The following is a 16,594-nucleotide window of genomic DNA, read 5'->3' on the forward strand; positions in this document are numbered from 1 at the left end:
TAGACAACTATTTGACATCATCTTTGCCCATGAAATATTTGTAAATTAAAGGTCTTTTTTTGGGGGGGGGGGTGGGGGTGGGGGTGGGGGTGGTTTGTTAAGTATTCCGAAGAGCTTAATCCATAACAAGGCTTGTTCGAAGAAATGATTCATCGAAATAATGAGTCACCCGTTCGATTGATATGGACGTATCTGAGATCGCTAAATGCTTTGGAGTTCTTCTATTCAATCCCTTTCTTTGATTCCTACTTCAGACATTTGTGCCTCAGTTAAGAGGGGTGCATCATGGAAAGAACAAGATTCTGAAACTAGGCTAGCATCTCCTTACTAATTCCTCTGCCCTTTGGGCCCGTGTACTAAAAGCTAAATACTTCCTCTGCCCTTTGGGCCCGTGTACTAAAAGCTAAATACTTTCGAACCTCTGAGCTGCTTGAGCCATTTTTTAGACTTAGAAATGGCTCTTGGATTTGGAATAATGTTAAATAGATTAGAACTCTAGTTTGTCAGAAGATAGGAGATGGGAGACGGGACTGGCCCTTGGATTCCTCATCTTGATGGGTTTAGTATACCTGCAACAATCCTACCAAGCATCAATTTTTCTTGCGAGGCTCATGAGCTTCTTCACTTTGGTGAAACACTAATCTAATACACTCAATTTCGTTCATCATATTGTTGAAAGTATTTTGAAGATTCGCATTAGTTAGGCACATCACCAAGATTTCTTGATCTGCCCAGTTACTAAGAATGGTAACCTTTCATCTGAAGTGGTAGCATCTCACCTGTTTCGGATTTCCTTCCATGCAGATTGGTGGAATTTGCACAAAGTAGTGTGACAATTCCGTTGGAAACTAATAGTAAAACTACACCTTCAGTTCAAGTTATTCTTCTGGAAAATTTTAGTTGGCGACCTCCTTACTCAGTATAAAAGACCGTTGTTCTCTGTGCCGCAGCACAGGTTGCGCCTAGGCACATAGAGGTGGGCACAATGACCACCCTGCCCCCCTGCACAGGCTGCCCTTGTGCCTGGGCGCAGCCTGCACTGTGGCACAGAGAACATTCTCCCAAACTTTCTAGTCTTATAAATGCTGATCAACTTCGTGTTTTTTGTCCTCAAGAGCTTGAGTAGGATTGGCATACTCTTGCAATTTTTCCAAACGGATTCGGGTTTTTGAACTGTCCTCTCTTATAGATTTGATTATTCCTGTGGTATTCAAGAAATTCGTGTGTTTTCCACCAATGTTCCCCAAAATCCATGGGTTGTTTTACAAAATATTTGTAAGTGGATTCAGGATTTGCACATCTATAATTATGATTACAAGCTTGAACCAAGTCAGACTCAATCTCTACTATCTCTAATAGATTACCAGAAACAATCTACTATGAATCATCCACTGATCATTTGTGATGAGAGCTATGATTATACAACCAGAGAAGATAGTTGGGCTTCTGTGGCACTGTTTAAAAATCAATTTGTTATGGAATATGGATTTTTGTTTTGTAGAATGTACCCAAGAAACATAGGCAAGGGGATTGCAGGGACTAATGTCACTGGGAAACACCAAGTTAGACGAATGGACCGATTGCAAGGAATGATCATCCTTGGCCATGAAAATTACTCTTTTTTTTTTTTTTAAAAAAAAATATTGATGCTACAATTGAGACTTTTGGTTCTGTACCTATTTTAAAGCAGGGACGTATCTGGATTTTTGTTGCTCATATACTAGTTACCAAGGCAATACTAGGAAAAGTTTGAAGGGAACTATTGACAGACCACCATTGTATGCTATTTGATGATTAGTTTTTCAATGGTATAAAAAAGAAGGTGTACCACAAGGCTCCTGCCACTGCGGGGTCTGGGGAAGGTCATAATGTAGGAGGCAACCTTACCCCTGCTTCGCAGAGAGGCTGTCTCCAGAGACTCGAACCCATGACCACTTAGTCACAATGGAGCAACTTCACCGTCACACCAAGGTCCACCCTCTTTTCAATGGGTTTATATTCCATTAAAAAAGATATATAACATCAAAATATAAAAGCACTCATCATTGTCAGAAAGATAACAAAAACAAGAAATTGATTGTTAATATATGTACCAGATATAGAGGACGGACACACCCAACTTTGGCAATATTTGGAAAATTTAACTATCCACCATCAAAGCAATGTTGTACGATGCCTTGTTCTCCTTCATTCTTTACAATGCCTTGTTCTTCTCACTTCTTGGACGGTTTGAAAATGCTGTTCTTGAAGTATTTTAGTTCCCTGATGCTCTCTTTGATGTCATCCATGGCTCTATGCTTGTTTTCCTTTGAAGGAGCTTTTCTGCTATCTATAGGAAAAGTAATTGCCATAAGAACAATGAATATGACCAACATTAAGGGGGACTGTCCCCTTCGTGTGTGTGTGTGTGGGGGGGGGGTAAGTCCTTAGATAATGCCTTCTTTTATCCTTCTGTCGTAAATTTGTGCAAATATGCATCTGGATGGCCCACATAATTCAAGCAAACTGGAATTCATATGGGCAAACTAATGATTAGATTGATAAGGCATCAATGGTCCACCATGTATTTACTTTCTCGACTAGCATTTTCAGCTCCCAAATCATTTTGTCAGAAGGTTGACTTTCAAAGATTTTTCAAAGTTTCATGCAGGCACATGGTGAAATGACTTGGGATTAAAGCTTACCATGAGTACCCAGATGAGGACTAATGCCACAAATTTGAGCAACAAACTGCAACACACCAGATAAAAAGGATATTTGGATCAGCCACATGTCATATATGGATCACCAAATTTGCTTGATCTCTTATGATTCACATGTAGGTTCCCAAACATTTCTGGTTTCCTTGCTACTCGTTTCTTCATCAATAGAATGTCTGTCTTTGTTAAATAACAAATCCCCTTTCTCTGTGATTTATCCAACTAGTTCTCTTTCCCCTTTACGACCACAAGTACTTGGTCGTGTTTGTTTTATTTAGATTTTATCCCATCATATTGATAAACTTTCCCCCCCGGGCTGTTAAGTGTATTTCCCTTGGTTATTCTCAAACTCAAAAGGGCTATAAATGTTACGACCCTATTTCTCATAAACAATACATTAAAGTCGCTCGATCTCTTATGATTCACATGTAGGTTCCCAAACATTTATGCTATTCTTTCTGCTTGTTTCCTCATCAATAGAATGCCTTCGTCTATGTTAGATAACAAATCCCCTTTCTCTGTGATTTATCCAACTAGTTCTCTTTTCCCTTTACAACCACGAGTATTTGGTTGTGTTTGTTTTGTTCAGATTTTATCCCCTCATATTGATAAAATTCCCCCCGGGCTGTTAAGTGCATTTCTCTTGGTTAAACTCAAAACTCAAAAGGGCTATAAATGATACGACCGTATTTCTCATAAACAATACATTAGTGCTGATGTCACTTTTTCGAGAATACACCATACTTTTCTCCTTCTGTACTACCTTCTACTGCAAGTTTGCCCAGTCCTTCACTTCCAGAACTCATTCCTTCGGATGTTCCACCTAATAAACCTCTACAGGTGTATCAGCGACACGAGAGGACTGTGCCTCCCGCTAGTATGACCCCTGCTCCACCAGTCATTCCATCAGACTCTGATTCTGTGGTTCTTGCCTCTCCTCCCATGCCACCTAATCCTGCTCCATCGGTTTTCCCAATGGATTCTAATCTTCCCATTGCTGTTCATAAAGGTAAGCGTTCCTGTACTCAAAAGTCCTTGGCTGTATCCTACTGAGCAGTATATGTCCATTTCTCATCTTCCTGTTCAGTTACATAATTTTGCCTTTTCTCTCTCTACTAACTCCGTTCCTTATAATTACCATGAGGCTTTTTCTCATCTTGGCTGGAAGGTAGCAATGGACACTGAAATGGAGGCGTTATTATCTCGAGGCACATTGGTATTGGTTGATTTACCTCCTGATAAAGATCTTGTTCAGTGTCGCTAGGTATAAACTATCAAATTCAATCCCGATGGTACTATTGAACGTTTTAAGCCCGTCTTGTTGCCAAAGGGTACAATAAGATGTATGGTGTTGACTATTTTGAGACCTTTTCTCTTATTGCCCATATGAACTCCATTTGTGTTATCAATTCTCTTGCCATTAATTTGGACTCTTTCCCATCTGAACTCCATTCGTGTTATCAATTCTCTTGCCATTAATTTGGACTAGCCTCTCTATCAGATGGACATAAAGAATGTTTTTCTCTATGGTGACATGTAGGAGGAAGTTTATATGGAGCAACCACCTAGGTATGTTGCTTAGGGGGCAAAAGTATGCAAACTACATAAAGCTATCTATGCGTTGAAACAATCCCCTAGAGCACGGTTTGACAATTCAACACTATTGTCACTCGCTATGGTTTCTCTCAGTGCCACTCAGATCACTCTGTATTTACGCATCACAAAGATTCCAAGGTTGCATAGTTGTCAAGGCGTCGCCTTGGTCGACTTGGGCGCCATGGTCACCTAGGCGGGCGCCTTGTACGCCTAGTTGGTGTCGCCTTGAACTTTAGCTCTCTCCACCGCCTTCGGTTGCCTAATCGCCGTGACAACTATGCAAGTTTGCGGTAATGGTGGTTTATGTGGATGTTATAATTATATTTGGGAATGATGCTTTAGGAATTGCAGCAGTAAAATCATATCTACATCAGCATTTTCAGATGAAGGACTTAGGTCCTCTTCGGTATTTCCTTGGGATTGAGGTGTTACACAATAAGAAAGGTATCAGTTTATCATGTATGTCTTGGATCTTTTATTTGAAACTGGTTTGCTTGGCTCTAAACCTGTTGATACTCCTACGGACCCTCACCAGAAGCTTGGGACTAATGACGGAGAAGAACTTGAGGATAAACATTAGTACAAGAGATTAGTTGGAAAATTTATTTATTTAACTATTACTAGGCCAGATATTGGTGCAACGGTAAAGGTTGCTCCATTGGGACCAAGTGGCCATGGGTTTGAGTTTGGAAACAGCCTCTCTGCTAAAGCAGGGGTAAGGCTGCGTACATTATGACCCTCCCCAGACCCCGCAGTGGCGGGAGCCTTGTGCATTGGGTACGCCCTTTTTTTAGGCCAGATATTTCCTTCGTTGTTGGTGTTATCAGTCAATTCATGCAAACTCCCAAGAAATGTCATTGTGATACTTGAAAGGTGCTTTTGGAAAAGGGCTTATTTATAAGTCTCGTTAGAGAGTTGATCTTGTAGGATTCTTTGATGCTGATTGGGCTGGATCAGCCAGTAATAGGAGGTCTACTACTGGTTATTGTACCTTTGTTGGAGGTAATCTAGTCACTTAGCGGAGCAAGAAGCAAACTACTGTGGCACGATCCAATGCCGAGGCTGAAGATAGAGCTATGACTCACACTATTGCTGAACTTATGTGGTTGAAGTCTTTATGCACTGAGTTGGGGTTTCCAATTATCTCCCCTATGAAGATGTTCTGTGATAATCAAGCTGCTATCTATATTGCTAGTAATCCTGTGTTCCACAAGCACACTAAACTTATTGAAGTAAATTGTCATTTTGTTCGGGATGCTGTTATGAAGAAATTACTGGTCAATCCGTCGGTTCCCTTTGGTGATCAGCTTGGTAATAGGTTTACTAAATCCTTGTTCGGTCTAGCATTTGAGAAGGGTTGTTCCAAGTTGGGCATGGGTGATTTGTATGCTCCAACTTGAGGGGGAGTGTTAAAGTTATGGCTATGTAACCACAATAGGAAGTTTCCTCTCTATCAAGGATGTCTCTCTCTCTTTCTTTAGTTTCCTAGTTGAGTTTTGGTTGGTCTCTAGAGTCTAGGACTTCAAGTCCTTTTATTTGTACTTTCTTAGTCTGAATAGGAAAAGTGTTAGAGTTTGTGTAGTAAGGGTATCGTACGAACTAGCTTGTTAACTAGTTGCCTTATATTGTAATTTCTTTTTTTTTTTACCTTTTTCCTCCCTAGGGAGGTGTATGTAATTTCTTTTATATTATTAATGAAGTAATATAGGTGTGGAGGAGACATCACTCCAAAACACAACATTCCAACATCTTTTCTCTTCTTCAACCTTCTACTTTCAGTCTTCTCCTTGTTCTTGTATATTCTTTAACTTCCAACTTGGTATCAGAGCACACTTTGCTGGTTTGCGAGTCGAGTAACTTTCTTGTTCTTCTTTCTTTTTCTCTTTGGAACCCAAGGTTAGAAAGGGGTTCCAAGGAAGAGAATACTAAGTGAAAGATTCGAAGAAACCATGAGATGAACTTGTTTGAAGATCACTGGAACATCAAGAAGAGGTCTCACATGAAGAAGTAGAGCTTTTGAAGCTCAAACCAAAGTGGGACAGCATCTTCACCTTTACCGCCAGTTTTTTCTTGGAATGGGCATATCTCACTCATCCGGCTGCCATTGAGGCTGGGGTAGGGTCCATTTGGATTGCCCTAGGCCCTCCTTTCATTTCTTCTTGCCCCTTGGTTCATGAAGAGAAGGGCTGTTGAGCCACAACTCTGAGAAGACCTCATTCAAGGTACCACCTCCCTTGTTTTTTCCTTGTTTGTTGGCTGCCATGTGGACTGCATTGTATGGAGACTGTATTATGTGAGATATTTGAAGTAAACTTGCAAGGAACATGAATGACGACCATGAAGACATCAAAAGAGCATGTTTTTGAAGGAATACGCATTAGAAGCTCATCCCAAGTAAATCCAGCCATGTCCATGTTACCGCCAGTCTATTTTGATATTTTCTCTCTCTTCTTCATTCGGTCAGTGCTCCATACTTCTACATTTTGGTGCTCCACAACTTAGTTTTTCCCTTGTTTTCAAGTTATCGCCAAATTTCTCTATTTTGCCAGAGAAATGGTTCATGACACTTTGGTTTGCTTGAAATTGGTGCCTTATGATTGTTTGAGCTTGCTAGTGGTTGTATAATGAAACGATGCTTTGAAGGATTTGGTGGAGTTGATTTTCTTTCAGATGTTTGCCTTGTTTGATTGCTGGAGTGTGATTACCAGCATTTGAAAGGTTCTTTTGAATGTATTTGGGTTGAGACTTGTTTGATTGCTGGACTGTGATTACCAGTATTTGAAAGGTTCTTTTGAATGTATTTGGGTTGAGACTTTACTCCCCATTTGGTTTGGGTAGCATCCCCTTTTTTCATGTATTCCTACATTATGTCAGCTGTTAGAGGAAGAGGCCAGGTTCCACCCCAAGGGAATGACATGGATAGATTCAGCTGTGACCATTGTAGGAAATCTGGACACACTAGAGAGAGATGTTGGATACTTTATGGCAGTCCCCCTAGTATGTAAGGCAGAAAGAGAGGGGGAGTCAGAGCACACACTTTGATGACTAAGGTTTCACCCATGGGATCTCCATATGGACTACAGACAGACACTAGATCTCTCACTCAGGATGATATTGCAGCACTACACCAGATGATGTCTCGACTAGGCCACTCTTCTACTACTCCTGCAGAGTAAGATTCTTCAACTTCTACCTTACAGGCCTCTACATCTGTACACTCTTGGGTCATTGACTCTGGTGCCACAGACCATATGACCGGTATGTCTCAGTATTATGATTCCTACACCATTTGTTTTGGTAGGGATAAGGTTAAAATTGTTGATGGTTCCCGTTCTTCTATTTCTGGTAAGGGTACTATTCGAGTCACATCTTCTATTTCTCTTGACTCTGCTCTTTATGTCCCTAACTTTGCCACTAACAACATGTTATCTGTAATTCATCTACCAAATTCTTGAATTGTTGTGTCACCTTCTTTCCTTCTCATTGTGTTTTTCAGGATTTGATGACAAAGAGGATTATTGGCAGTGGACGGGAGGAAAATAGACTCTACCTTCTTGATCCAGGACCATCACCCCTACCTACTGCTCAGTCCTACATATATGGCCATGGTGACAATAGTACCGCTGACTATGTGATGTGGCATAAACTTTTGTGCCACCCTTCCTTTAGTGTTATAAGACAAAAATTGCCACATTTGTTTTCGTTCATTCCTCCTTCCCATGTATTTCAGTATGAACCATGTCTATTTGCTAAACATTTTCGTTCTTATCCTTACAATGACAATAGATCAATAATTCCCTTCCATATTGTGCATACTGATGTTTGGGGCCTTCTCTTACTATATCTTTATTTGATTACCGTTATTTCGTTTCATTTGATGATGATTATTCTCAGTCCACTTGGACCTTCTTGATGAAGCATAAAAGTGATGTCTATGCTGCCTTTACACATTTCTATTAGATGGTTCATACTCAGTTTGAAACTAAAATCAAAATCGTTCGTTCTGATAAAGGAGGGGAGTACATGTATGGTGACTTCCAAAACTGTCACTGATAATGGCATTATCCATCAGGTAGCTTGTGTTGACACATCCCAACAACATGGGGTAGCTGAGAGGAAAAATCACCATTCATTGGAGGTCACTAGAAGACTTTTATTTGGCATGCATGCTCTTAAAACCTTTTGGTCTGAAGCTCTACTCACTGCACCTTTTTAATCAACCGCATGCCTCACTAAACTTCTTGGCTCCAAATCCCCTTTGGAAACATTGTCTCCCCAAACTTCTGCTTTCTCTCTTCCTCCCAAGGTCTTTGGGTGTATGTGTTATATCAATGTCAATAAATCTATTAGGACTAAGCTTGACCCCAAGACACTCAAATGCATTTCCCTTGGATATTCCTCCTCTACCAAGGGGTATAAGTGCTACCATCCCTCTTCCCGACGGTGACTTCTCTCCAAAGATGTCACCTTCTTTGAATCTATACCTTTCTTCACTTTTTCTCAACATCCTCTTCAGGGAGAGAATAGTGGGAATGAAGAGGCTATTGATATCTCTTTCCTCCCACCTTTGCCTACTTCCCCATTTCTATTTGATATTGGGAAACATAAAGAAGGTGTTGTTGGTGCTATTGATGATAATTCAAGTGGTGGTAACTGGTAATGAGAAGGATTACCACATTGTGTACCAGAGAAAGAAGAACAAGCAAAAGAAGACTTGCCAAGAGTCCTCCTTGGATCCACATCCTGAGATACATCCTCCCCAGTCAGGTGACATCCCTCCTCTTCCTTCTGATTTAGACCTTCCTATTGCTGTTAGAAAAGAAAAGAGAGCTTGCACTAATCATGGAGCCTAGTTTGTTTCCTATGATGCTCTTTCTCCTACAAGTGTTGCCCTCACTGTTGCCCGCTCTTCTATTTCCATTCTAAAAAATGTCACTGAAGCTATGTCTAACCCAAAGTGGAAACAAGCCATGTCTGAGGAAATGACGGCTCTTGAGAAGAACTGTACTTGGAAACTGGTTGACCTTTCCAGGGAGAGAGTTCTAGTTGGATGCAAATGGGTCTACACAGTCAAGTACCGATCAGATGGCACAATCGAGAGATACAAGGCCCGGTTAGTGGCCAAATGGTACAGTGAGGTGTACAAGATTGACTATCAGGAGACATTTGCTCCTATGGCTTAACATAATTGTATAAGGGTTTTCTTATCATTGGTAGCAAATAGAGATTGGCCACTATATCAGTTGGATGTGAAAAATGCTTTCCTCCATGGTTGTTTACAAGAGGAAGTGTACATACAACCCCCTCCTGGCTTCAAGTTCCCTTCAGCTAAAGGGAAGGTGTGTTTCCTAAAAAAGGCTTTATATGATCTAAAACAATATCCAAAAGCTTGGTTTGGGAGGTTTAGGCAAGCCATTTTGAAGCATGGGTATTCCCAAAGTCAAGCTGATCACACCTTATTTACCCGGCGAGGTAATGGTACTATTACAACCCTTATTGACTATGTTGATGACATTGCTGTGATTGGAGATGACGGAGCTGAGATAGCTAGGCTGAAGACCTACCTAGCTCAACAATTTAAGATTAAAGATTTGGATCCCTTGAAGTATTTCTTAGGAATTGAAGTGTCAAGGTCCAAAAGAGAAATCAACATATGTCAAAGGAAGTGCGCTCTTGATTTGTTGAAAGAGACAGGGATGTTGGGCTGAAACTCAGCAAGTTAACCTATTGAGTAGAATCATAAACTAGGAGAAGATTGTGGTCCCTCTCTTATTGATGCAAGGAAGTACCAGAGGCTAGTGGGGAAGCTTATCTATCTGTCTATGACTCGCCCATATATTTCTTATGTTGTGGGAGTGGTAAGTTAGTTTATGTATGCTCCCAAGAGTGGACACTTGGATGCTGTATACTGCATTATCAGGTACTTGAAGTCTTCTCCAGGGAAAGGACTGTATGCCAAGTACAACCACTTGAGAGTTGAAGGTTTCACAGATGTTGATTGGGTTGGATTCATTTCAAATAGAAGGTCTACATCTGGCTATTGCACATTTGTGGGTGGTAATTTGGTCACATGGAGAAGCAAAAAACCAACCTGTTGTAGCTAGATCTAGTGCAGAGGCAGAGTTTCGGGCAATGGCTCGTGGCGTTTGTGAGATCATATGGTTAAGATGATTGGTTCAGGAGTGTTGGAGTTTGATACTGAAGAACCTATGCGGCTCCACAGTGATAACAAGGCATCTATAAGCATTGCTTACAATCCTGTGCAACACGATAGAACAAAGCACATTGAAGTGGACCGACACTTCATCAAGGAGAAGATAGACTCTGGCTACATTTACACCCCTTTTGTGAAGATTGGTGATCAATTGGCAGACATCTTCACCAAAGGACTTACTTTTCTTCAGTTTGGTACTCTATTATGCAAGCTGGGAATGCATGACATTTATTCTCCAGCTTGAGGGTGAGTGTTAGAGTTTGTGTAGTAAAGGTATTGTAGGAACTAGCTTGTTAACTAGTTGCCTTATATTGTAATTTTCCTTTTTTTATCTTTTACCTCCCTAGGGAGGTGTATGTAATTTCTTTCATCTTATTAATTAAGTAATATAGGTGTGGAGGAGACATCACTCCAACACACAACCTTCCACCATCTTTTCTCTTCTTCTTCAACCTTCTACTTCCAGTCTTCTCCTTGTTCTTGTACATTCTTTAACTTCCAACTAAAAGTCCTTGTACTAAAGTTTATATCTATAAATAAGATTTGAGAGGGGGAGTCAGCCCATGGAACTAAAACTCGCGAGATCTCGCGAAATCTTGAGCGAGATCTCGATTTTTCAAAATGTCGAGACGAGATGGCCTATGAGTTAAAAAAGTGCAATTTCTCCATTGAAATCTTGGTCGAGTCGAGATATCGGGTCGAGATCTCGACCCGACCCAGATTTTGACCCATTTTACCTTTTAAAACACCCAGAACTCGACAGAACTCGTGAGATTTCGATTGAGTTCTGCTAAGACCTTCATTTCTTCCCCTGTGAGCTATTGCTGCCTCATTTTGCCTTTGGATTTTAATCTTCAACCTATCAGAGAGTTGATTCAACTACAAAATTGAATGATTTGCATTATATTTGTGATTCTTCAATTTCGGAAGCATGAGTATAGATACAACTAGTGAGCGTCAATCGTGGCATTCATCTCAGCCTCATCATGACCATGATTAAGGCTAGGAGAGCACTGGTTCCGAATATAGTGGCTATGGTCAGTTTGGGCAGTCAACACTTGAGTTCGACAATCAAAGCATTGAGTCAGGTTTTGGGCCCATATTCCCAGTACCAAACCAGCCACACCCATACATGCCTCCTATTTGGACTTTGTTTTTGCAAAATTTGATAGAGCCATTGTGTTTAAATGGCCTAAAATAGGCTAAGTACCAAGTTTCAGACCCAAACTAAGTCTAAAACCCACCGAAACCAGCTTTCGAGTTGAAAAAAAAATGCACCAAATTGACCGAGATCTCAGTTTTTCCCAGGGTCGAAACCTGGTCGAGTTCCAAGTTTTAGTTCCATGAGTCAGCCATTGGTTCTTAATCTCTCTGGCTGCCTCCCCAATCGGTTCTCTTCTGGTAGTGTTCTTCTTCTGATTTCGTTACATTATCTCTCTCCATCCAAAACACCAATGAAAAGGAAAATTTTGAGGGAGGTCAGTCAAAAGATAAAAGGGAAAATACTCAGAAGGTTCAAAAGAGGACAACCTGGACTCTCTTAATGCTTACTAAAAATGCCGAGGACGGTGAAACAGCAGGCCACCAGTTCATCCATTGCTTCTTTGTGAGAAAGTATGGATTCATTCCTCATCCTATAGTCCTGCATTAGCTTTCCTAGATCATATCTGTATTCGGCATCATAAAAAAGAGGCACATTTCTGCAGCATTCTTATGTTTTGATAAATTGAGCACAAAGGGGAGGAAGTAATAACAGGATCTCTAGGAGAAGTTCACTAGTTCATCACCTTCCACAATGAGGGTGATACATGGCATCTGTTGACACCTTATCTGAAAGAGAAATTTCTTTGCCTGTGAGTGCTTGGCTTCTTTGCCTTCTCCAGGCTCTACCATACTTTCTTAACCGCTCTTCAGAAGGCTAATATCTTTCTTCTCATCTGCAAACATTTCATTCCATTGAAGCCCAAGATATAGGCACTGCTTGACAGACAAGTGGGCAAAGAGTGGAGCTGGAAGGGATTTGATCTAAATAGGGTAACTCATAGTGTAGTGTCACAGTGGATTTTTAATGGGACAGTCATATGACCGGCTATAATGTAAGGTGCGGAATGTTGGGCAGTTAAGAAGCATCATATAGATAAATTCAGTGTAGCGGAGATGAGTGGTAAAACTAGTAAGGAATGATCATATTACAGCTGATTTGGGAGTAGCTCCAATGAATGATAAGGCTGAGTTGTTGTATATGAGGTCCTCAATAAATTATTTTTACTTTCTGTTTTTCCTTCTTTACAAAATCAGCTATTCATCTAGAAAATAAAATATGAACATAAGAATATCAGATTCATCAAAATGAAGTAACAAAAAGCTAAATTGTTACCTCCAGGGAACCAGCGGATGCATAGAGCCTTGACACTGCTTACGTCAACAACTATGTGATGGAAAAGACTGGCCAAATCTGGCATATATTTCTGGCAAGAAAAAAAATAAATTTGCATGAGTTAGTAAATAAAGCTTGGGGAAAAAAGAGAAGAATTTTCTGAGCATATCCTACTCATTTGAAAAGAAATGTATGACATATGTTCTTAGCATGATTGTTTGGGCAAAGAGACAATCATAATATCATATTGAGGGTAACTTGTCCAAAAGCAACTTTATTTATTTTTGTTGCCTCGTTGGTTAAAGGAAGATGAAGGGTCCGTCAAACTTGGCGTACTTACTTTTCAGGAGCCCCTATGAGAAAAACAAAAACCTCAAAAACAAGTCTTCCAACGAAACTCAACCCAAACCCAAGATGGTCTAATTTCAAATATTATAGCCTGCTTACTCGAAACCCAAATTCCTGATCCCAGAAATTTGTCCTCAATCCTTGCATCCAAATAACCTCCCTCTGCTTTTAACAGAGAGGTGCATTTCATTAACTATAGGACTGAGGACTCCTGCTAACAAGGTTAGCTTTCCAAGCCCAATTTAACAGGAAGCACCCAAGGAGGTGTCTTCACAAAATAGCCATCCAACCCAGTCGCTTATATTGTATGATAAATGAATATGTTTGATGTCACAGAGATAAAGATGGTCATCTGATTGAATTACAACATTTTATGCCTCCAAGCAGTAGGCTTCTCATTATTCAGTGCCCATAGAAGTGCTAAACACATATAATTGATATCAAGCAGCTGTTTCAACATTATCAGAGCAAAACTTGATCCTCCTGACAGTGATGTTTAGTTATTTGATGTCACTAGCTAGAAGGACCTACTCTGCCCATCAGCAAATGAGAAATTGTCCCAAAACGATTATATAAGTTAGCACATCTGTGCCACTGTTTTAAATCCTGATCCACACACACAAAGATCTGAGGTTGGTTTGACAAAGTCCAGCTATATGGTCAGTGCAGGTCTACCTTTACACCACCAGCAAATAGGTCACATACATCCCTTATTCAATTTACAGATAGCCAGTTTGTAGCCATCCTAACATTTTGGGTATACAACATACATCCTTATGCAATTTCCCCCGAAGACGGGGAAATGACCGTATTGCATGCAAATTGGATCGCTTACTTGTCAATGAAGCCTGGCTCTCCTCCTTCCCTCACTCTCATGCTAACTTCCTTCTGCAAGGCCTGTCTGACCACAGCCCTTGTCATCTCTTTATTCAGCAATACTCCTCCTTCGGCCCCAAGCATTTCAAGTTCTTTGACATGTGGACCTCCCACCCCCTCTTCCTCCCCACCATTCTCACTTCTTGGAGCTCCCCCATCCACTGCCCCTTTCTCCCCCTCATTGCCTTCGCCAAAAAGCTTCGTCTCACCAAATCCGCCCTCAAGTCTTGGAACTCCGCCACTTTTGGCAATATCCCCTCTCGGGTTGCCTCTTGCCGATTCGACCTTGCCTCTGTGCAATCCCGTCTTCAATCGGATCCACTCAACCCCTCATTGGCTGAGGAAGAGAAAAAGATCTTTGAAGAGCTCGCTTCCCTCGCCACTTCGGAAGAAAGTTTTCTCCGCCAGAAATCCCGCATTAAATGGCTAGAGCTGGGTGATTCTAACACGACTTTCTTTCACCGATCCCTGAAAGCCAGATTGAGCGCCAACTCCATCACTCTGCTCATTGCTAGGGATGGTTCCTCCCTTTCCTTTGTCCTCAACATCAAATCCGAGGCTGTCTCCTATTTCACCTTCCTTTTTAACTGTACCCTTTCCCCCCCCCCCTCTCATCCCCCTTCCCTCCTGGCCTCATTAACAAATTTGTCCCCTCCCCTCTGGCTTGCTCGCTCCTTGAGATCCCTTCTGATGAGGAAATCACCAAGGCTGTTTTGTCTCATAAAACCAATAAGGCCCCTGGTCATCTCTTTATTCAGCAATACTCCTCCTTCAACCCCAAGCATTTCAAGTTCTTTGACATGTGGACCTCCAACCCCCTCTTCCTCCCCACCATTCTCACTTCTTGGAGCTCCCCCGTCCACTGCCCCTCCCTCCCCCTCATTGCCTTCGCCAAAAAGCTTCGTCTCACCAAATCCGCCCTCAAGTCTTGGAACTCCGCCACTTTTGGCAATATCCCCTCCCGGGTTGCCTCTTGCCGATCCGACCTTGCCTCTGTGCAATCCCGTCTTCAATCGGATCCACTCAACCCCTCATTGGCTGAGTAAGAGAAAAAGATCTCTGCAGAGCTCGCTTCCCTCGCCACTTCGGAAGAAAGTTTTCTCCGCCAGAAATCCCGCATTAAATGGCTAGAGTTGGGTGATTCTAACACGACTTTCTTTTACCGATCCCTGAAAGCCAGATTGAGCGCCAACTCCATCACTTTGCTCATTGCTAGGGATGGTTCCCCCCTTTCCTCTGTCCTCGACATCAAATCCGAGGCTGTCTCCTACTTCACCTCCCATTTTAACCGTACCCTTCCCCCCCCCCCCCTCATCCCCCTTCCCTCCTGGCCTCATTAACAAATTTGTCCCCTCCCCTCTGGCTTGCTCGCTCCTTGAGATCCCTTCTTATGAGGAAATCACCAAGGCTGTTTTGTCTCATAAAACCAATAAGGCCCCTGGTCCGGTGGTTTTAGCATGGGATTTTTCTTGAGCTGCTGGGATCACATTAAAGGAGACCTCATTAAAGCTATCCACAGCTTCTTCTTCAACCCTAGCCAGCTTGCCCAGGTCAATCAGACTTTCCTCTGCCTCATCCCTAAAAAAGATGGTGCCTCCTCTCTATCTGATTTTAGACCTATCTCTCTCTGCAATCTCCTCTATAAGTTCATTGCCAAAATCCTGACAAACAGAATCCAGCTTGTCATCCCTTCCCTTGTTAGCCCCAATCAATCTGCCTTCATCTTTGGTAGAAGCATAGTAGACAACATCATCCTCTGCTCCGAAATTGTGAGGGGTTTCGATAGAAAATCTCACTCTCCCGCTGCCCTTATGAAGATTGACCTTCACAAAGCCTTTGATTCCCTTAGATGGGACTTCATGTTGAGGTGCTTTCCCAGATGGGCTTCCCCCCCCCCCCCTTTCATCCGCTGGATTTTGGCCTGCATCTCCTCCCCCTCCTTCTCTGTTATTGTCAATGGCTCCCCTACCGGTTTTTTCCACTCTAAAGTTGGAATTCGCCAGGGCTGCCCCCTTTCCCCTTTCCTTTTCTCTCTGGCCTTGGAAGTTCTTTTGAGAAGCATCCAAGCCAAAACTGACCTCCAGCTCATCTCCCCCATTCCAAAATGCAAGCAGCTAAACCTTACCCACCTGGCCTTTGCGGATGATCTTATGATCTTCTCCAACGCTTCTTCCTCCTCCATCTCTGCCATCATGTCTTCCCTCCACCTCTTTGAGAGTCTCTTTGGCCTTCGCATTAACCTTCTTAAATCCAAACTCTTCCTATCTGGTGTCTTGATTTCTGACAGAGACACCCTCCTTCGCCTTACGGGATTCTCCCTGGGATCCCTCCCAGTAAAATACCTGGGCCTCCCCCTCATCCCTGCTAGACTCTCCAGCCATCATTGCACCCCCATGCTCGACAATATCTATAAGCGTCTTCAGCTTTGGAAAGGCCGTCTTCTTTCCTATGCGGGCAGGCTGGAATTGTCACACCCCGGCCCGG

The 16,594-nt window shown here is 42.0% G+C and overlaps 1 protein-coding gene across 1 annotated transcript in view; it reads right to left on the minus strand.

Moving 5' to 3' along the window:
• Window positions 1–2,104: 2,104 nt before the first annotated feature.
• The window catches only part of LOC122657102 (oligoribonuclease-like), an 82,691-nt gene continuing 68,201 nt past the window's right edge, over window positions 2,105–16,594 (minus strand). Inside the window, exons 7-8 of the mRNA XM_043851880.1 lie at window positions 12,887–12,977; window positions 2,105–2,329 (exon numbers count right to left, since the gene is read on the minus strand). Of these exons, the coding sequence (XP_043707815.1) occupies window positions 2,214–2,329; window positions 12,887–12,977 (207 nt within the window). The 3' untranslated portion in view covers window positions 2,105–2,213. The remainder of the gene's footprint in view (window positions 2,330–12,886; window positions 12,978–16,594) is intronic.

Source organism: Telopea speciosissima, chromosome 1 (assembly GCF_018873765.1).
Source record: "Telopea speciosissima isolate NSW1024214 ecotype Mountain lineage chromosome 1, Tspe_v1, whole genome shotgun sequence".
Classification (NCBI taxonomy): domain Eukaryota; kingdom Viridiplantae; phylum Streptophyta; class Magnoliopsida; order Proteales; family Proteaceae; genus Telopea; species Telopea speciosissima.